The 21,555-nt window shown below is 47.6% G+C and overlaps 1 protein-coding gene across 1 annotated transcript; it reads right to left on the reverse strand.

Moving 5' to 3' along the window:
- Positions 1-1,925: 1,925 nt before the first annotated feature.
- Positions 1,926-20,416, reverse strand: LOC103654540 (formimidoyltransferase-cyclodeaminase). The gene is made up of 3 exons (XM_008681375.2): positions 20,172-20,416; positions 2,735-3,173; positions 1,926-2,596 (listed from the first exon to the last, which is right to left on the reverse strand). Exons 2-3 carry the CDS (start codon positions 3,123-3,125, stop codon positions 2,085-2,087), a joined length of 903 nt encoding a protein of 300 aa, XP_008679597.1. The 5' UTR covers positions 3,126-3,173; positions 20,172-20,416; the 3' UTR covers positions 1,926-2,084.
- Positions 20,417-21,555: the final 1,139 nt, after the last annotated feature.

Below are 21,555 nucleotides of genomic sequence, written 5' to 3' on the forward strand. Positions count from 1 at the left end.
CTCCAAAACTACCTTGAACCCATCTCTACATAGAAGGGTTCCGCTAACGAGATTCTTGTGTATAGAAGGGACATGATGCACGTTCTTCAGCTGCACGATCTTTCCTGAAGTAAACTTCAGATCCACCGTGCCAGTGCCATGAACAGAAGCATGTGACCCATTCCCCATTAGCACGGAAGAATCTCGGGCGCCCTGATAAGAAGAGAACAAGTTAATGTCAGAACACACATGAACATTAGCACCAGTATCAAGCCACCAGCTAGGTGATTGAAATACTGAGAAGATGAAAGGTAAATTACCATACCCTTTGTCTTCCTCATTGCTAGCGACCACTGTGTTGACATTGCCCTTTTTGCCACGGCGATCCGCTCGATCGGGACAATCCTTGGAAAAATGACTCGCCTCGCCACATGCGAAACATGTCAATTCAGCCTTGTTCTTCTTCTTCTTCTTGAAGTTGGTAGTTTTGTTGGGCTTGTTAGATTTTGGCTTTCCTTTCCCCTTGTTGTGGTTCCTTTGAACCATGTTGGCACTGGAGTGGCCCTCGCCTCCTTTAGATCCCGTGTCCTTAGCCCGAGCTTTCTCCTCAACATCCAGAGACGCTATCAGATTTTCAATTGATATCTCCTGTCTCTTATGTTTCAGAGATGTGGCGAAGTTCCTCCATGTAGAAGGCAACTTTGCAATAATGCACCCAGCCACAAATCGGTCAGGAAGGACTATCTTAAGGTGGTCGAGCTCCTTGGCTATACACTGTATTTCATGAGCTTGCTCTACAATAGAGCGATTATCAACCATCTTATAATCATGAAAGCTCTCCATGATACACAGGTCACTGCCAGCATCTGATGCACCATACTTAGTAGTAAGTGCATCCCACAACTCTTTTCCGTCTGTGTACTGAATATTCGCATCAACCAGACGGTCAACAAGGGTGCTAAGAACGGCTCCCGTAAAGATAGTATTGACATGGTCGTACTCTTTCTCCTGTTCAGGAGTCAGTGGACCCTCAGGTCTGCCTTTACTAACATGGAAGACATTCATAGCAGTAAGCCAGAGCGTGGCCTTGACTTGCCATCTCTTAAAATGCATACCATTAAACTTTTCTGGCTTCAGCGCGTCGGCAAAAGCAGCCATAGAAAAACTAGGAAATTGTCTACAATAAGGTTTTTGGATTGTTGAATAATTAGACAAATTCCAAATTAAATTCCGAATATAAATCATGACCAAATCAGAAGAACTGAAATAAAAGCCAAATCAGATGATGCGTACTGATTAGACTTACTAATAGATGGCGCGCGCCGGAATCAGCAGGGTCGACGATGTCGAAGTAGCGAAATTAGCAGGGTCGACGAGGTCAGAAGATCACGAGCAGTCGCGTGAAGACGCTTCCCAAAAACCTTATTCGCCCTCTCCCGGTGCAGGATCTAGAAGACGAAGGGTTCCGGAGACCTGCTCTCCTGATCGCAGATGCACCTCTGCGGTCGGGACGAAGGGAATTAAAAGGCGGCTCAGCTATGAAGAGAGGCGAAAGCGAAACTGGGATGATGTGGAGGCTGGCTGCCGGGCTCCTTATATAGGGCCGAGTCCGCGACCCCCGATCTTATCCACCCACAAAAATCTCGCGATCAGTTGAGATTTTATAGCGATCGGTTAGGATAAACGTAACAGCCAAGAAACCAAAAAATCAAACGGCAAAAGGTAGCCGCGCCACCGCAAGGCGAGGGGCCGGATTTCGGCGGACCATTCACGCGCATGTCGTGCGCCCTTCACCCCGGCCCGCCCCGGCCAGACGAGCGAGCGCGCGCGTGTGACTCTCCACACTCTCTCCTCTCATACATGACTTGGTGAGTGAGTGTGGCTTCCATATTTAAGCTAGCTCTATTTCACTAGAACTAGCAATATGGTGCTATTGGTTCCACCTATTCCCCTAGCCATACACTTATATGGGCTTTTGAGATTTTCCTGAGATTTATTTGAATTTTTTAACTGGGACTAGCCCATAATTCCTAACAGATACAATAGTAGATTATTCCATTACCCTGCTTTCTGAACAATAAACAATCTATCACTGCCGAGAAGCCTCAGGCAGCTTGAGCGGCCTGCAAGTACAGCTCGACGACCTTCTCCCGCGACAAGTCGGTGAAGTACCCCTGGCCGACGCCGACCCCGAGGCCGGCGGCGAGCCGGCTCACCCTCTCCTGCACCTGGTCGGCGCCCACCGCGTCCGGGTGAAGTAGGTTGCAGGCGACCTCGGTGGCGCCGTCGCCGTGCGCGAGCCCCATGGCCTGCACGCACGCGAGCCCGCCGCCGCGCTCGCTGACCGCGCGCGCGATGCGCCTCGCGACGCTGACGTCGGCCGTGGTCAGGGGCACGTTGTAGTTGTCCACCCACGGCGTGGCGCCCACCACCACCACGCCATTGGACGCGGACGACGTCCGGGGCCCGGCGTCCGGGGCCACTGGCAGCAGCGAGTCCGGCGCGCCGTGCCACTGCTCTCCGCCGGGGGAGGTCGGCGTGAAGTAGCCCAGCTGCCTCCTGATGGACGCCAGCGTCCTACCGTCTCTGTGAGCTGCGCCGTACAGGTACGTCGGCACTGCTACGTACGTACGTTGGGATGCACGATGAGCACCAAGGCCAAATCCATCAGATCAGACTCTAATTATCATTTTTTTTAATTTTTTTTTACCGATTCTAGTAAATTCGCGTCTGGGAGGGATGAATGCTAACGGACCTTGAAGCCTGTCTCCGATGTCCGCCGCCACGGCCCTGGCGAGCGCGGTGACGTCCTCGAGGTGGGCGCTGGCCAGAGGGTGGAAGGCGACGTGGTCGACGACGCCGAGGCGCGGGTGCGCGCCGGCGTGGGCGTCCAGGTCGACGGCCTCGATCGCGGCCGCGACCACGCGGAACGATGCGCAGCGCAGCGGCGGCGAGGCGCCGCCGCCCGCGAGGGGGGACACGAGCGTGTACCCGACCCGGTTGTAGGCGTCGTCGGCGAAGGTGTTGACGAGCACGGCCAACGGGCGGAGCGCCGCCGCTGCGTGCTCGATGGCACGCAACGCCCCCGAGTTGCGGGCCTCGGAGATGTAGAGTTTGCAGCACGCTAGCGCGGGCGGCCTCAGCATCCTCGCTTGCGGATGGCAGCAGCAGAAAACGTTATCGAATCGAACCACCTGAGTTGATATTAATCAATCTAATGTATATTTATAAATGAACAAGTTAAAATCTATAAATTACTTTTAATTGAAAACTAATTTAATAAACATTAGTTAAATAAATGTTTAATTAATTAATTAGAACATTTGATGTGATAAAATAACATTATTAATGTGTAGATGTCGTCAGTACAAAGCTAACATGGCTGGCACATGTCGAAGCAGATTTATAACACAAGATATTAGTTACTCGCGAAAGGGTCTCTAGCTGAGTTGGTTAGCTGGTTTGATTAGCACTCCTATATGGATGGGGCAAGAGTTTGAGAGTTTTCTCGACCTATGTGAGAAGTTTTTCTTCTTGATACAATGTCCGGGGGCTGTCTAACCCCCGCAGGTCGAGTTTATATTAGTTACTCGGATTTAAATGACATGACACAAATCTAATGGCTGAAATTTAATCAGACGGAGAGCTACATAGAAAGCAACCATAGAAGATCTGAATAGTGAGTCAGTAAAAGAAAGCCAAGTTCGTACATGTGGGGAAGAGCCGAAGAGGCGGCAGTTTCCCTTACTTCTCCACGATAACTGCAGCAACACAAATGTCGAATCTCTTTTCGTTGAGAATTGAGACAGCGAATGAGGGGGAGAAGGGAGTGGGCTCACGACCTGCTAGCCAGGGATGGGGCTGGCCACGCTCAGCGTAGGGCCACTCGGCCGAGGAGGGGCAGGGCGTCCGAGCACAGGGCCTTTGCCCACGCGCAAGCAGAACATGGCGCCACCGGCAGGGGAGAAGTTGCGAGGAGCCACGCTGCGGCGAGCTGGCTGGCTGGCCCCCGCCGCCGCGAGCTGGCGCGCGGGCAGGGGGTTGGGGAGGGGGCGGGGGGTCGCCGGAGGGCCGCTGTCAGCTGGGGCGGGGCTGGCCAGCGAGATGAGGGCCGGCCAGCGGGGTCGCTCGGCCGACGAGGATGGAGAGAGGGGCGTGGCCAGGCGGTGCCGACAGCGACGGACGCCGACGCTCGGACAAGAGCGAGAGCAACAACGACGACTGGGTGGAGAACTAGATGGTGGCACGTGGCGGTGCCGTACCAGAACTCCAGAAGAGAAGAAGGAGGCTGGCGGTGGCTTGCTAGAAGATATAGATCAGCAGCAGCAGTAGCATCAATGCATCACCATCGTCTTTCGATCCAACTCCATGCATATATATCATATGATCGAATCTTCTCCAATTCTAGTTACTCGGATTTAAATGACATGGCACAAATCTAATGGCTGAAATTTAACCAGACGGAGAGCCACATAGAAAGCAACCATAGAAGATCCGAATAGTGAGTCAGTAAAAGAAAGCCAAGTTCGTACATGTGGGGAAGAGGCGGCAGTTTCCCTTACTTCTCCACGATAACTGCAGCAACACAAATGTCGAATCTCTTTTCGTTGAGAATTGAGACAGCGAATGAGGGGGAGAAGGGAGGGGGCTCACGACCTGCTAGCCAGGGATGGGCTGGCCACGCTCAGCGTAGGGCCGCTCGACCGAGGAGGGGCAGGGCGTCCGAGCACAGGGCCTTTGCCCACGCGCAGGCAGGAGATGGCGCCGCCGGCAGGGGAGAGGTTGCGAGGAACCACGTTGTTGCGGGCTGGCTGGCTGGCCCCCGCCGCGGCGAGCGGGCACGCAGGCAGGGGGATAGCATCAATGCATCACCATCGTCTTTCGATCCAACTCCATGCATATATATATATCATCTGATCGAATCTTCTCCTATTCTAGTTACTCGGATTTAAATGACATGGCACAAATCTAATGGCTGAAATTTAACCGGACGGAGAGCCACATAGAAAGCAACCATAGAAGATCCGGATAGTGAGTCAGTAAAAAAATCCAAGTTCGTACATGTGGGGAAGAGGCAGCAGTTTCCCTTACTTCTCCACGATAACTCCAGCAACACAAATGTCGAATCTCTTTTCGTTGAGAATTGAGACAGCGAATGAGGGGGAGAAGGGAGGGGGCTCACGGCCTGCTAGCCAGGGATGGGGCTGGCCACGCTCAGCGTAGGGCCGCTCGGCCGAGGAGGGGCAGGGCGTCTGAGCACAGGGCCTTTGCCCACGCGTAGGCAGGAGATGGCGCCGCCGGCAGGGGAGAGGTTGCGAGGAGCCACGCTTTCGTGGGCTGGCTGGCTGGTCCCCGCCGCCACGAGCTGGCGCACGGGCAGGGGGTGGGGGAGGGGGGCGAGGGGTCACCGGAGGGCCGTGGTCAGCTGGGGTGGGGCTGGCCAGCGAGATGAGGGCCGGCCAGGGGGTCGCTCGGCCGACGAGGATGGAGAGAGGGGTGTGGCCAGGCGGTGTCAACACCGACGGACGCCGACGCTCAGACAAGAGCGAGAGCAACAACGACGACTGGGTGGAGAACCAGATGTTGGCACGTGGTGGTGCCGTACCAGAACTCCAGAAGAGCAGGAGGAGGCTGGCGGTGGCTTGCTAGAAGATATAGATCATCAGCAGTAGTAGCATCAATGCATCACCATCGTCTTTCGATCCAACTCCATGCATATATATCATCTGATCGAATCTTCTCCAATTCTAGTTACTCGGATTTAAATGACATGGCACAAATCTAATGGCTGAAATTTAACCAGACAGAGAGCCACATAGAAAGCAACCATAGAATATCCGAATAGTGAGTCAGTAAAAGAAAGCCAAGTTCGTACATGTGGGGAAGAGGCAGTTGTTTCCCTTACTTCTCCACGATAACTGCAGCAGCACAAATGTTGAATCTCTTTTCGTTGAGAATTGAGACAGCGAATCTCTTTTTGTTGAGAATTGAGACAGCGATTGAGGGGGAGAAGGGAGGGGGCTCACGGCCTGCTAGCCAAGGATGGGGCTGGCCACGCTAAGCGTAGGGTCACTCGGCCGAGGAGGGGCAGGGCGTCCGAGCACAGGGCCTTTGCCCACGCGCAGGCAGGAGATGGCGCCACCGACACGGGAGAGGTTGCGAGGAGCCACGCTACCGCGGGCTGGCTAGCGGGCCCCGCCGCCGCGAGCTGGCGCGCGGGCAGGGGGTGGGGGAGGGGGCGGGTGGTGGTCGGAGGGCCACTGTTAGCTAGGGCGAATCTGGCCAGCGAGATGAGGGCCGACCAGGGGGGTCGCTCGGCCGACGAGGATGGAGAGAGGGGTGTGGCCAGGCGGTGCCGACACCGATGGACGCTGAAAGTCGCCTAGAGGGGGGTGAATAGGGCGAATCTGAAATTTATAAACTTAAGCACAACTACAAGCCGGGTTAGCATTAGAAATATAAACGAGTCCGAGAGAGAGAGCGAAAAACAAATTGTGAGCAAATAAAGAGTGAGACACAAGGATTTGTTTTACCGAGTTTCGGTTCTTGCAAACCTACTCCCCGTTGAGGTGGTCACAAAGACAGGGTCTCTTTCAACCCTTTCTCTCTCTCAAACGATCACTTAGACCGAGTGAGCTTCTCTTCTCAATCAAACGGGACACAAGGTCCCCACAAGGACCACCACACAATTGGTGTCTCTTGCCTCGGTTACAATTGAGTTGATCACAAGAAAGAATGAGAAAAAGAAGCAATCCAAGCACAAGAGCTCAAATGAACACAAGTCACTCTGTCATAAGTCACTATTTGATTTGGAATGAACTAAGGACTTGGGAGAGGATTTGATCTCTTTGGTGTGTCTTGTATTGAATGCTATAGCAATTGTAAGGTGTAGGAAGTTGGAAAACTTGGATGCAATGAATAGTGGGATGGTTGGGGTATTTATAGCCCCAACCACCAAAAGTGGTCGTTGGGAGGCTGTCTGTCGCATGGCGCACCAGACAGTCCGGTGCGCCACCGGACACTGTCCGATGCGCCAACCATGTCAGCCGGCCATTGGGTTTTGACCGTTAGAGCTCTGACTGGTGGGGCCTCTGGGCTGTCCGGTGGTGCACCGGACAGGTCATGTAGACTGTCCGGTGCCCCTTCTACGCGTGCTCTGACTCTGGCGCGCACTGTAGCGCATTTAATGCAGTTGCAGTCGACCGTTGGCGCGAAGTAGCCGTTGCTCCGCTGGCACACCAGACAGTCCGGTGTGACACCGGACATTGTCTGATGCTTCACCGGACAGTTCGGTGAATTATAGCGGAGCAGCCTCCCATTTTCCCGAAGGTAGCGAGTTCAACGTCAAGTTCCCTGGTGCACCGGACACTGTCCGGTGCGCCAGACCAGGGTGCCTTTGGGATGTCTTTAGCTCTTTTTATTTGAACCCTTCTTTGGTCTTTTTATTGGCTTGTTGTTAACCTTTGGTACCTGTAAAACTTATATACTAGAGCAAACTAGTTAGTCCAATTATTTGTGTTGGGCAATTCAACCACCAAAATCAATTAGGAAAAAGGTGTAAGCCTAATTCCCTTTCAATCTCCCCCTTTTTGGTGATTGATGCCAACACAAACCAAAGCAAATATAGAAGTGCATAATTGAACTAGTTTGCATAATGTAAGTGCAAAGGTTACTTAGAATTGAAACAATATATAAACTCTTATAAGATATGCATGGATTGTTTCTTTATTTTTAGCATTTTGGACCACGCTTGCACCACATGTTTTGTTTTTGCAAATTCTTTTTGTAAATTCTTTTCAAAGTCCTTTTGCAAATAGTCAAAGGTAAATGAATAAGATTTTGAGAAGCATTTTCAAGTTTAAAATTTTCTCCCCCTGTTTCGAATGCTTTTCCTTTGACTAAACAAAACTCCCCCTCAATTAAATCCTCCTCTTAGTGTTCAAGAGGGTTTTAGATATTAGTTTTGAAAGGGTTGTACCAATTTGAAATTCTAATAAGATACCGATTGAAAAATCATCAATTGAAAAATCTTTTCTTAACTCAAATTTTTGAAATTGGTGGTGGTGCGGTCCTTTTGCTTTGGGCTAATACTTTCTCCCCCTTTGGCATGAATCGCCAAAAACGGATACTTTGAGTGAAATATAAGCCCTTTGAACTAATTTCTCCCCCTTTGGCGAACAAAATATGAGTGAAGATTATACCAAAGACGGAGAGTGACGCGGAGCGACGGCGAAGGATGAGTGATTCAATGGAGTGGAGTGGAAGCCTTTGTCTTCGTCGAAGACTCCAATTCCCTTTCAATCTATGACTTGGTTTGAAATACACTTGAAAACATATTAGTCATAGCATATAAAAGAGATATGATCAAAGATATATTAATGAGCTATGTGTGCAAGACATCAAAAGAAATTCCGAGAATCAAGAATATGTAGCTCATGCCTAAGTTTGTTGAAGTTTGTTCATCTAGTGGCTTGGTAAAGATATCGGGTAATTGTTCTTTGGTGTTAATATATGCAATCTCGATATCCCCCTTTTGTTGGTGATCCCTCAGAAAATGATATCGAATGGCTATGTGTTTAGTGCGGCTATGTTCAATGGGATTATCCACCATGCGGATTGCACTCTCATTATCACATAGAAGAGGAACTTTGGTTAATTTGTAACCATAGTCCCTAAGGGTTTGCCTCATCCAAAGCAATTGCGCGCAACAATGGCCTGCGGCAATGTACTCGGCTTCGGCGGTAGAAAGAGCCACTGAATTTTGTTTCTTTGAAGCCCAAGACACCAGAGACCTTCCCAAGAACTAGCAAGTCCCCGATGTGCTCTTTCTATTAATTTTACACCCCGCCCAATCGGCATCCGAATAACCAATGAAGTCAAATGTGGATCCCCTAGGATACCAAAGCCCAAACTTAGGAGTATAAACTAAATATCTCAAGATTCGTTTTACGACCGTAAGGTGAGCTTCCTTAGGGTCGGCTTGGAATCTTGCACACATGCATACGGAAAGCTTTATATCCGGTCGTGAAGCACATAAATAGAGTAAAGAACCTATCATCGACCGGTATACCTTTTGATCTACGGATTTACCTCCTGTGTCGAGGTCGAGATGCCCATTGGTTCCCATGGGTGTCTTGATGGGCTTGGCATCCTTCATCCCAAACTTGTTTAGAATGTCTTGAATATACTTCGTTTAGCTAATGAAGGTGCCCTCTTTGAGTTGCTTTACTTGAAATCCCAAGAAGTACTTCAACTCCCCCATCATAGACATCTCGAATTTTTGTGTCATGATCCTACTAAATTCCTCACATGTAGATTCGTTAGTAGACCCAAATATTATATCATCAACATAAATTTGGCATACAAACAAATCATTTGCAAGTGTTTTAGTAAATAGAGTAGGATCGGCCTTTCCGACTTTGAAGCCATTAGTGATAAGAAAATCTCTAAGGCATCCATACCATGCTCTTGGGGCTTGCTTGAGCCCATAAAGCGCCTTAGAGAGTTTATATACATAGTTAGGGTACTCACTATCTTCAAAGCCGGGAGGTTGCTCAACATAGACCTCTTCCTTGATTGGTCCATTGAGGAAGACACTTTTCACGTCCATTTGATAAAGCTTAAAGCCACGGTAAGTAGCATAGGCAAGTAAAATGCGAATTGATTCTAGCCTAGCTACGGGTGCATAGGTTTCACCGAAATCCAAACCTTCGACTTGTGAATACCCCTTGGCCACAAGTCGGGCTTTGTTCCTTGTCACCACACCATGCTCATCTTGTTTGTTGCGGAAAACCCACTTGGTTCCTACAACATTTTGGTTAGGACATGGAACTAAATGTCATACCTCATTCCTAGTGAAGTTGTTGAGCTCCTCTTGCATTGCCACCACCCAATCCGAATCTTGAAGTGCTTCCTCTATTCTGTGTGGCTCAATAGAGGAAACAAAGGAGTAATGTTCACAAAAATGAGCAACACGAGATCGAGTAGTTACCCCCTTTTGAATATCGCCGAGAATGGTGTTCATGGGGTGATCTCGTTGGATGCTTGGTGGACTCTTGGATGCGGCGGTCTTGGTGCTTGTTCATCTTCCTTATCTTGATCATGGGCATCTCCTCCTTGATCATTGCTCTCCACTTGAGGCAGCTCATTATCTTGATCTTTTCCTTCATCATCTTGAGCCTCATCCTCATCTTGAGTTGGTGGAGATGCTTGCATGGAGGAAGATGGTTGATCTTGTGCATTTGGAGGCTCTTCGGATTCCTTAGGACACACATCCCCAATGGACATGTTCCTTAATGCGACGCATGGAGCTTCTTCATCATCTAGCTCATCAAGATCAACTTGCTCTACTTGAGAGCCGTTAGTCTCATCAAACACAATGTCACAAGAAACTTCAACTAGTCCAGAGGACTTGTTAAAGACTCTATATGCCCTTGTGTTTGAATCATATCGTAGTAAAAAGCCTTCTACAGCCTTAGGAGCAAATTTAAATTTTCTACCTCTTTTAACAAGAATAAAGCATTTGCTACCAAAGACTCTAAAATAAGAAACATTGGGCTTTTTACCGGTGAGGAGTTCATAAGATGTTTTCTTGAGGATTCGGTGTAGATACAACCAGTTGATGGCGTAGCAAGCGGTGTTGACCGCCTCGGCCCAAAACCGATCCGAAGTCTTGTACTCATCAAGCATGGTCCTTGCCATGTCTAATAGAGTTCGATTCTTCCTCTCCACTACACCATTTTGTTGTGGCGTGTAGGGAGAAGAGAACTCATGCTTGATGCCCTCCTCCTCAAGAAAGCCTTCGATTTGTGAGTTCTTGAACTCCGTCCCATTATCGCTTCTTATCTTTTTGATCCTTAAACCGAACTCATTTTGAGCCCGTCTCAAGAATCCCTTTAAGGTCTCCTGGGTATGAGATTTTTCTTGCAAAAAGAACACCCAAGTGAAGCGAGAATAGTCATCCACAATAACTAGACAGTACTTACTCCCGCTGATGCTTATGTAAGCTATTGGGCCAAATAGGTCCATGTGTAGGAGCTCGAGTGGCCTGTCAGTCGTCATGATGTTCTTGTGTGGATGATGAACACCAACTTGCTTTCCTGCTTGACATGCGCTACAAACCCTGTCTTTCTCAAAATGAACATTTGTTAGTCCCAAAATGTGTTCTCCCTTTAGAAGCTTGTGAAGATTCTTCATTCCAACATGTGCTAGTCGGCGATGCCAGAGCCAGCCCATGTTAGTCTTAGCAATTAAGCAAGTGTCGAGTTCAGCTCTATCAAAATCTACTAAGTATAGCTGACCCTCTAACACTCCCTTAAATGCTACTGAATCATCACTTCTTCTAAAGACAGAAACACCTATATCTGTAAAAAGACACTTGTAACCCATTTTACATAATTGTGAAACTAAAAGCAAGTTATAATCTAAAGAGTCTACAAGAAAAACATTGGATATGGAATGGTCAGGTGATATAGCAATTTTACCCAATCCTTTGACCAGACCATGATTCTCATCCCCGAATGTGATAGCTCGTTGGGGATCTTGGTTTTTCTCATAGGAGGAGAACATCTTTTTCTCCCCTGTCATATGGTTTGTGCACCCGCTGTCGATGATCCAACTTGAGCCCCCGGATGCATAAACCTACAAAACAAATTTAGTTCTTGATTTTAGGTACCCAAACGGTTTTGGGTCCTTTGACATTAGATACAAGAACTTTGGGTACCCAAACACAAGTCTTTGACCCCTTGTGCTTGCCCCCAACATACTTGGCAACTATCTTGCCGGATTTGTTAGTTAAAACATAAGATGCATCAAAAGTCTTAAATGAAATGTTAGAATCATTTGATGCAATAGGAGTTTTCTTCTTAGGCAATTTTGCACGGGTTGATTGCCTAGAGCTAGATGTCTCACCCTTATACATAAAAGCATGATTAGGGCCAGAGTGAGACTTCCTAGAGTGAATTCTCCTAATTTTATGCTCGGGATAACCGGCAGGGTACAAAATGTAACCCTCGTTATCCTGAGGCATGGGAGCCTTGCCCTTAACAAAGTTAGACAATCTCTTAGGAGGGGCATTAAGTTTGACATTGTCTCCCTTTTGGAACCCAATGCCATCCTTGATGCCAGGGCGTCTCCCACTATAGAGCATGCTTTTAGCAAATTTAAATTTTTCATTTTCTAAGTCATGCTCATTAATTTTGGCATTAAGTTAAGCTATGTGATCATTTTGTTTCTTAATTAAAGCTAGGTGATCATGAATAGCATCAACATTAATGTCTCTACATCTAGTACAAATGGAAACATCCTCAACGGTAGATGTAGAGGGTTTGCAAGATTTTAGTTCAACAATCTTAGCATGTAAAATGTCATTTTCATTTCTAAGATTGGAAATGGTAACATTGCAAACATCTAAGTCTTTAGCCTTATCAATTAATTTTTCATTCTCATTTCTAAGGCTAGCAAGAGAGATATTTAATTCTTCAATCTTAGCAAGTAAACTAACATTATCATCTCTAAGATTTGGAATTGAAACATCACAAACATTTGAATCAACCTTGGCAATTATTTTAGCATTTTCATTCCTAAGGTTGGCAATAATATCATGGCAAGTGCTTAGCTCACTAGATAGTTTTTCACATTTTTCTACTTCTAGAGCGTAAGCATTTTTAACCTTAACATGCTTCTTATTTTCTTTAATTAGGAAGTCCTCTTGAGAGTCCAAGAGTTCATCCTTCTCATGAATAGCACTAATTAATTCATTTAATTTTTCTTTTTGTTGCATGTTTAGGTTGGCAAAAAGGGTGCGTAAATTATCCTCCTCATCACAAGAGTTATCATCATCACTGGAGGTTTCATATTTAGTGGAGGATTTTGATTTTACCTTCTTCCTTTTGCCGTCTTTTGCCATGAGGCACTTGTGGCCGACGTTGGGGAAGAGGAGTCCTTTGGTGACGGCGATGTTGGCGGCGTCCTCGTCGGAGGAGGAGTCGGTGGAGCTCTCGTCGGAGTCCCATTCGCGGCACACATGGGCATCGCCGCCCCTCTTCTTGTGGTACCTCTTCTTTTCTCTCCTCTTTCCCTTCTTGTCGTCGCCCCTGTCACTATCACTTGAAAATGGACATTTAGCAATAAAATGACCGGGCTTACCACACTTGTAGCACACTTTCTTGGAGTGGGATTTGTAGTCCTTCCCCTCCTTTGCTTGAGGATTTGGCGGAAGCTCTTGATGATGAGCGCCATCTCCTCATTGTCGAGCTTGGAGGCGTCAATGGGGAGTCTACTTGATGTAGACTCTTCCTTCTTCTCCTCCGTCGCCTTGAATGCGACCGGTTGTGCTTCGGGCGTGGAGGGGCCATCTTGCTCGATGATTTTCTTTGAGCCTTTGATCATCAACTCAAAGCTCACAAATTTTCCTATTACTTCCTCGGGAGACATTAGTGTGTATCTAGGATCACCACGTATTAATTGAACTTGCGTAGGGTTAAGAAAAACGAGTGATCTAAGAATAACCTTGACCATTTCATGGTCATCCCATTTTTTGCTCCCGAGGTTGCGCACTTGGTTCACCAAGGTCTTGAGCCGGTTGTACATTTCTTGTGGCTCCTCCCCTTGGCGAAGCCGGAAGCGACCGAGCTCCCCCTCGATCGTCTCCCGTTTGGTGATCTTGGTCACCTCGTCTCCTTCGTGCGTGGTCTTGAGTACGTCCCAAATCTCCTTGGCACTCTTCAATCCTTGCACCTTGTTATACTCCTCTCGACTTAGAGAGGTGAGGAGTATAGTGGTGGCTTGGGAGTTGAAGTGCATGATTTGGGCCACCTCGTCCTCATCATAATTTTCATCCCCTAAGGATGGTACCTGTACACCAAACTCAACAACATCCCATATGCTTTTGTGGAGTGAGGTTAGGTGATATCTCATCATATCACTCCACCTAGAATAATTTTCACCGTCAAACGTTGGTGGTTTGCCTAATGGGATGGAAAGTAATGGAGTATTCTTAGGAATGCGAGGATAGCGTAGGGGGATCTTACTATACTTCTTGCGCTCTTGGCGCTTAGAAGTGACAGACGCGGCGTCGGATCTGGATGTAGAGGGCGAGGAAGAGTCGGTCTCGTAGTAGACCACTTTCTTCATTTTCTTCTTCTTCTCGCCACTCTTGTGCGATCGAATGCGTGAAGGGGATCCATCCTTCTTGTTGTTGGCGGACTCCCTCGATGGAGCCTTCATGTGGCTTGTAGCAGACTTCTCACCGCCGATCACCATCTTCTTGGCGTGATCTCCCGACATCACTTCGAGCGGTTAAGCTCTAATGAAGCACCGGGCTCTGATACCAATTGAAAGTCGCCTAGAGGGGGGTGAATAGGGCGAATCTATAATTTATAAACTTAAGCACAACTACAAGCCGGGTTAGCGTTAGAAATATAAACGAGTCCGAGAGAGAGAGAGAGAGCGAAAAACAAATTGTGAGCAAATAAAGAGTGAGACACAAGGATTTGTTTTACCGAGGTTCGGTTCTTGCAAACCTACTCCCCGTTGAGGTGGTCACAAAGACCGGGTCTCTTTCAACCCTTTCCCTCTCTCAAACGATCACTTAGACCGAGTGAGCTTCTCTTCTCAATCAAATGGGACACAAGGTCCCCACAAGGACCACCACACAATTGGTGTCTCTTGCCTCGGTTACAATTGAGTTGATCACAAGAAAGAATGAGAAAAAGAAGCAATCCAAGCGCAAGAGCTCAAATGAACACAAGTCACTCTCTCACTAGTCATTATTTGATTTGGAATGAACTAAGGACTTGGGAGAGGATTTGATCTCTTTGGTGTGTCTTGTATTGAATGTTATAGCTCTTGTAAGGTGTAGGAAGTTGGAAAACTTGGATGCAATGAATGGTGGGATGGTTGGGGTATTTATAGCCCCAACCACCAAAAGTGGCCGTTGGGAGGCTGTCTGTCGCATGGCGCACCGGACAGTCCGTTGCGCCACCGGACACTGTCCGGTGCGCCAGCCACGTCAGCCGGCCGTTGGGTTCTGACCGTTGGAGCTCTGACTGGTGGGGCCTCTAGGCTATCCGGTGGTGCATCGGACAGGTCCTGTAGACTGTCCGGTGCCCCTTCTGCGCGTGCTCTGACTCTGGCGCACACTGTAGCGAATTTAATGAGGTTGCAGTCGACCGTTGGCGCGAAGTAGCCATTGCTCCGCTGGCACACCGGACAGTCCGGTGTGACACCGGACACTGTCCGGTGCTTCACCGGACAGTGTGGTGAATTAGAGCGGAGCGGTCTCCCATTTTCCCGAAGGTAGCGAGTTCAGCGTCAAGTTCCTTGGTGCACCGGACACTGTCCGGTGGTGCACCGGACAGTCCGGTGCGCCAGACCAGGGTGCCTTTGGGATTTCTTTAGCTCTTTTTATTTGAACCCTTCTTTGGTCTTTTTATTGGCTTGTTGTGAACCTTTGGTACCTGTAAAACTTATAGACTAGAGGAAACTAGTTAGTCCAATTATTTGTGTTGGGCAATTCAACCACCAAAATCAATTAGGAAAAAGGTGTAAGCCTAATTCCCTTTCAGATGCCGACGCTCGGACAAGAGCGAGAGCAACAACGACGACTGGGTGGAGAACCAGATGCTGGCACGTGGCGGTGTCGTACTAGAACTCCAAAAGAGCAGGAGGAGGCTGGCAGTGGCTTGCTAGAAGATATAGATCAGCAGTAGTAGTAGCATCAATGCATCACCATCGTCTTTCGATCCAACTCCATGCATATATATCATCTGATCGAATCTTCTCCAATTCTATTTACTCGGATTTAAATGACATGGCACAAATCCAATGGCTGAAATTTAACCAGACGGAGAGCCACATAGAAAGCAACCATAGAAGATCCGAATAGTGAGTCAGTAAAAGAAAGCCAAGTTCGTACATGTGGGGAAGAGGTAGCAGTTTCCCTTCTCCACGATAACTGCAGCAACACAAATCTCGAATCTCTTTTCGTTGAGAATTGAGACAGCGAATGAGGGGGAGAAGGGAGTGGGCTCACGACCTACTAGCCAGGGATGGAGCTGGCCACGCTCAGCGTAGGGCCGCTCGGCCGAGGAGGGGAAGGGCGTCCGAGCACATGGCCTTTGCCCACGCGCAGGCAGGAGATGGCGCCGTAGGCAGGGGAGAGGTTGCGAGGAGCCACACTGCTACGGGCTGGCTAGCGGGCCCCCGCCGCTGCGAGCTGGCGCGTGGGCAGGGGGTGGGGGAGGGGGCGGGGGGTCGCTGGAGGGCCTGAAAGGGAAATAGGGTCAAACCTTTTCCTAAATGATTTTGGTGGTTGAAATGTCCAACACAAATAATTGGACTAACTAGTTTGCTCTAGTTGATCATTTCACAGGTGCATAAGTTCATCTACAACTATTCTAAATCGACTGTCCGGAATACCGTAGATTATTCCGGACAGGAGAAGCTTTTTGGAGATAGTGAGTACACTAACCATGTGTATAAACTCTCTAAGGCGTTTTATGGGCTCAAGCAAGCCCCAAGAGCATGGTATGAATGCCTAAGAGATTTTCTTATCACTAATGGCTTTAAAGTTGGAAACGTCGATCCTACTCTCTTTACTAAAACTATTGCAAATGATTTGTTTGTATGCCAAATTTATGTTGATGATATCATATTTGGGTCTACTAACAAATCTACATGTCAAGAGTTTAGTAGGATAATGATTCAAAAATTCGAGATGTCAATGATGGGGGAGTTGAAGTATTTCTTAGGATTTCAAGTGAAGCAACTCCAAGAGGGCACCTTCATCAGCCAAACTAAGTACATTAAGACATACTCAACAAGTTTGGAATCAAGGATGCCAAGCCCATCAAGACACCCATGGGAACCAATGGGTATCTCGACCTCGACATGGGAGGTAAATCCGTAGATCAAAAGGTATACCGGTCGACGATAGGATCTTTACTCTATTTATGTGCATCTCGACCGGATATTGTGTTTTCCGTATGCATGTGTGCAAGATTCCAAGCCGATCCTAAGGAAGTTCACCTTAGGGCCGTGAAAAGAATCTTGAGATATTTAGTTCATACACCTAAGTTTGGTCTTTGGTACCCCAAGGGATCCACTTTTGATTTAATAGGATATTCAGATGCTGATTGGGCAGGGTGTAAAATTGATAGAAAGAGCACATCAGGGACTTGTCAGTTCTTGTGAAGATCCCTGGTGTCTTGGGCTTCAAAGAAACAAAATTCAGTAGCTCTTTCTACCGTCGTAGCCGAGTACATTGCCGCAAGCCATTGTTGCGCGCAATTGCTTTAGATGAGGCAAACCCTTAGGGACTATGGCTACAATTTAACCAAAGTCCCTCTCCTATGTGATAATGAGAGTGCAATCCGCATGACGGATAATCCCGTTGAGCACAGCCACACTAAGCACATAGCCATTCGATATCATTTTATGAGGGATCACCAACAAAGGGGGCATATCGAGATTGCTTATGTTAGCACCAAAGAACAATTAGCCGATATCTTTGCCAAACCACTAGATGAGAAAACCTTTACCAAACTTAGGAATGAGCTAAACATTCTTGACTCTAGGAATTTTGATTGATACTTTGCACACATAGCTCATTTATATACCTTTGATCGTACCTCTTTCATGTGCTATGACTAATGTGTTTCTAAGTGTACTACATGCTAAGTCATAGATTGAAAGGGAAATGGAGTTCTCGGCGAAGACAAGGCTTCCACTCCACTCTACCGGTATTATTTACCCTTCGCCGTCACTCTTCATCGCTCTCCACATTGGTATAATCCTTCACTCATATATTGTTTGCCAAAGGGGGAGAGAATTTAACAAGGGCTCATATTTCACTCACAAAGTATCTGTTTTTGGCGATTCATGCCAAAGGGGGAGAAAGTATTAGCCCAAAGCAAAAGGACCGCACCACCACCAATTTCAAAGTTTTTAAAGAAGATTTGTAGTACAAAAGATTTTCAATTGTTATCTTATTATAGAAAGAAGTCTTTCAATTGGTATTTTATTTTTGATATATTTCAAATTGGTATGACCACTCAAAATTGGTATCTAAAACCCTATTGAACACTAAGAGGAGAATTTTATTGAGGGGGAGTTTTTGTTTAAGTCAAAGGAAAAGCATTTGAAACAGGGGGAGAAAAATTCAAATCTTGAAAATGCTTCTCAAAATCTTATTCATTTACCTTTGACTATTTGCAAAAAGACTTTGAAAAAGAATTTCCAAAATAATTTGCAAAAACAAAACAAGTGGTGCAAATGTGGTCCAAAATATTAAAAGAAATAAAGCAATCCATACATATCTAGTGTAAGTATAAAATTGGTTTAATTCCAAGCAACCTTTGCACTTGCCTTATGCAAACTAGTTCAATTCTGCACTTATATATTTGCTTTGGTTTATGTTGGCATCAATCACCAAAAAGGGGGAGATTGAAAGAGAAATAGGGTCAAACCTTTTCCTAAATGATTTTGGTGGTTGAAATGCCCAACACAAAATAATTGGACTAACTAGTTTGCTCTAGTTGATCATTTCATAGGTGCATAAGTTCATTTACAACTATTCTAAATCGACTGTCTGGAATACCGTAGATTATTCCGGACAGGAGAACCTTTTTGGAAAAACAGACCAAGCGCGAACCGTCTGGGCCCTTTCGGCGGACCGTCTGCGACACCCAAGTGAGCCTCGGACAGGAACACTGCATAAACGCAAGCCAACACTACAGACCGTCCGATGGAAAGGCAAGCACCGTCCGAGACCAGGCGCGAACCGTCCGGCCTCAGGCGCGGACCGTCCGGTCGGCACAGAACCGAAAAACCCGAAGGTGACGGGTTCGGTAAAATGAATTATAGCGTCCTCGCGGACCGTCCGGGGTGCACGACCGAACCGTCCGTGACTGCCTTTATCTGACATCTTACGACACATTTAATGCATTATAGCCGTTGATATAGCCGTTACTGCTGACCGTTGGAATTTCAGCCGTTGATGTACAGGGGCGGACCGTCCGGACCAGGAGCGCGGATCGTCCGCGGTTGGCAGAAATGAAGCAACGGCTAGGAAGTGGTTGGGGGCTATAAATACAACCCCAACCACCTCCATTCACTACAACCAAGCATTCTAATCTTTAACATTCAATACAAGAGCTAGCAATCCATTTCAAGACACAATCAAAGCCTCCAATCTCTCCAAGTTCCACTATTGAGACAAGTGATCATTAGTGATTAGTGACTTGAGAGAGAGAGAGAGTGATCTGTGTGTTATTTGTCGCTCTTGTTGCTTGGCCTTTTGCAATCGTGCTTTTTTCTTCCCATTCTTATTCTTCAAGCACTTGTAATCAAAGCAAGAGACACCAAGTTATGGTGGTCCTTGTGAGGGGTCTAAGTGACCCGTTTGATTAAGGAGAAAGCTCACTCGGTCTAGGTGACCGTTTGAGAGAGAGAGAAAGGGTTGAAAGAGACCCGGTCTTTGTGACCACCTCAACGGAGAGTAGGTTTGCAAGAACCGAACCTTGGTAAAACAAATCACCGTGTCATCCGCTTTCAGTTGTTTGTGATTTGATTTTACCCTCTTCTTCGGACTCGACTTTATTTCTAACGCTAACCCGGCTTGTAGTTGTGCTTAAAGTTTATAAATTCATATTTTTCTATTTATCTCTGGAATGCAATATCTGATGCCGGTCAGGGGGTTCGCTCGACGGATGAGGATGGAGAGAGGGGCGTGGCCAGGCGGTACCGACACCGACGGACGCCGAATCTCGGACAAGAGCGAGAGCAACAACGACGACTAAGTGGAGAACCAGATGCTGGGACGTGGCGGTGCCGTACCAGAACTCCAGAAGAGCAGGAGGAGGCTGGCGGTGTCTTGCTAGAAGATATAGATCAGCAGCAGTAGTAGCATCAATGCATCACCATCGTCTTTCGATCCAACTCCATGCATATATATCATCTGATCGAATCTTCTCCAATTCTAGCTTTTGGACCAACTCCGATCCATAGCGCTAGCATTTCTCAACTAAGTGAACTTCGCTTTGAATGGGATCTAAGTGAAACCACTCAAGCAAATAGAGTCCGTTGCCTCTTCACCGCTCTTTAAACAGACATAGATAGTATGATCTCGCCGTCAACGAAAATGAATTGAACGTGGACTTTAATCCAATGCTGGGGCGGGGAGAAGCACCTACCTCCGCTGAGGCGATGATCGACGGCAACGACGACCTCGTCGTCCAGGGCCCGGACGGTGGTGGCCACCCGCTACTCGTGCTCCCGACCTTCCGTAGTGCGCCGGCCAGCAGCCCAGCACGTCCGCTATCTTGGAAGGTAGCGCCTCGCACCGCTTCGGAGGGGTTGCCGCGGCACGGTAGTCCTCAATGTCGTCCTATCGAGAGAGCACGAGCGATGTAGCGGAGAGAAACATGAGCACACTGCCTTTTTCCCTTTCTACCGCACCTTCAGCTGCCTTCTCGAAGACGTCCAACCTTATCTTGAGGATGCTGCTTTGATCGATCTTGACCGTTGGTAGATCATCTTACTCTTGCGGAACAAAACGATGACGTGGACAGTCCGAGAGCTCATGTTTGCTCCCACGTTTAATATATAGAAAAAATAACCGTCCCTGGCCTTTACAGAGATAATTGCATATTTGGGACTCTAAACATTGCGCTTCGCATAAATGCCATTCGAAAGATTTTCTTCGTAAAAAAAGGACTACAAATCTATTCTAATTGATTATACTACCATTTAACGTGTATTGTTCCTTTTTATAATTTGTTTCCATGTATTTATCATCTAAGAGTCAAAATTGCCCCTGTCTCTCCCTGGGTTTCTTCGTTCGTCTCTGTCTCCTGGTTCCTCTGCGTTCTCTCGGCTCTTCTCTCGCCGAGCCCGGCGGACGCGCGCGGACTTCTCATCTGTGGTGACCGCACCTCCACGGCTGTCCACGCGCCGGGCAGGGCCGCCGCGTCCAGCGAGAGCCAACTCTGTGGCACCCGCGGATCCACGGTGACCTCTGGCACTGCAACAAACGCCTGCTCCTCCACGGTCACCTCCTTCCGCTGCTTCTTCCCACCCTCGGGCTTCTCTTTGTGCTCTCTTGCACGGTGTTGCAGAGGTCAAGCTGAACGAGGGAGCGCTCAAGTTGAACGAGAGAAAGTAGGAACCCAGGGAGAGGCAGGGGCAATTTTGACTCTTAGATGATAAATACATGAAAACAAATTATAAAAAGGAACAATACATGTTAAATGGTAGTATAATCAATTAGAATATATTTGTAGTCCCTTTTTTACGAAGAAAATCTTTCGAATGACATTTGTGCGAAGCGCAATATTTAGAGTCCCAAATATGCAATTATCTCGCCTTTACATGGACTGCCCTCTCTACTTGGACTATAAAAGGTTATTGTAGCCCATCACAAGGCCCAGTGGCTTGTGGCACAGTTCCAGGACCAGCAGCCCGGCGTACACCACCTAGGGGCAGGAAGGAACCAAAGGTCATCATGATTCATGTCCAGGCCCATGCCCCTTCTCGTTCCCCGCGAACCATGGGCCACGCCCAGACCCATACGCGCGC

Source organism: Zea mays, chromosome 4 (genome assembly GCF_902167145.1).
Source record: "Zea mays cultivar B73 chromosome 4, Zm-B73-REFERENCE-NAM-5.0, whole genome shotgun sequence".
Taxonomy (NCBI): domain Eukaryota; kingdom Viridiplantae; phylum Streptophyta; class Magnoliopsida; order Poales; family Poaceae; genus Zea; species Zea mays.

Bases quoted from the DNA above. Each gene is read 5' to 3' on its own strand.
- LOC103654540 (XM_008681375.2), bottom strand. From the start codon at position 3,125: ATGCTGAGGCCGCCCGCGCTAGCGTGCTGCAAACTCTACATCTCCGAG. The intron at 2,597-2,734 runs GTCCGTTAGCAT...CGTACGTAGCAG, and splicing joins CATCGGAGACAGGCTTCAAG to TGCCGACGTACCTGTACGGC.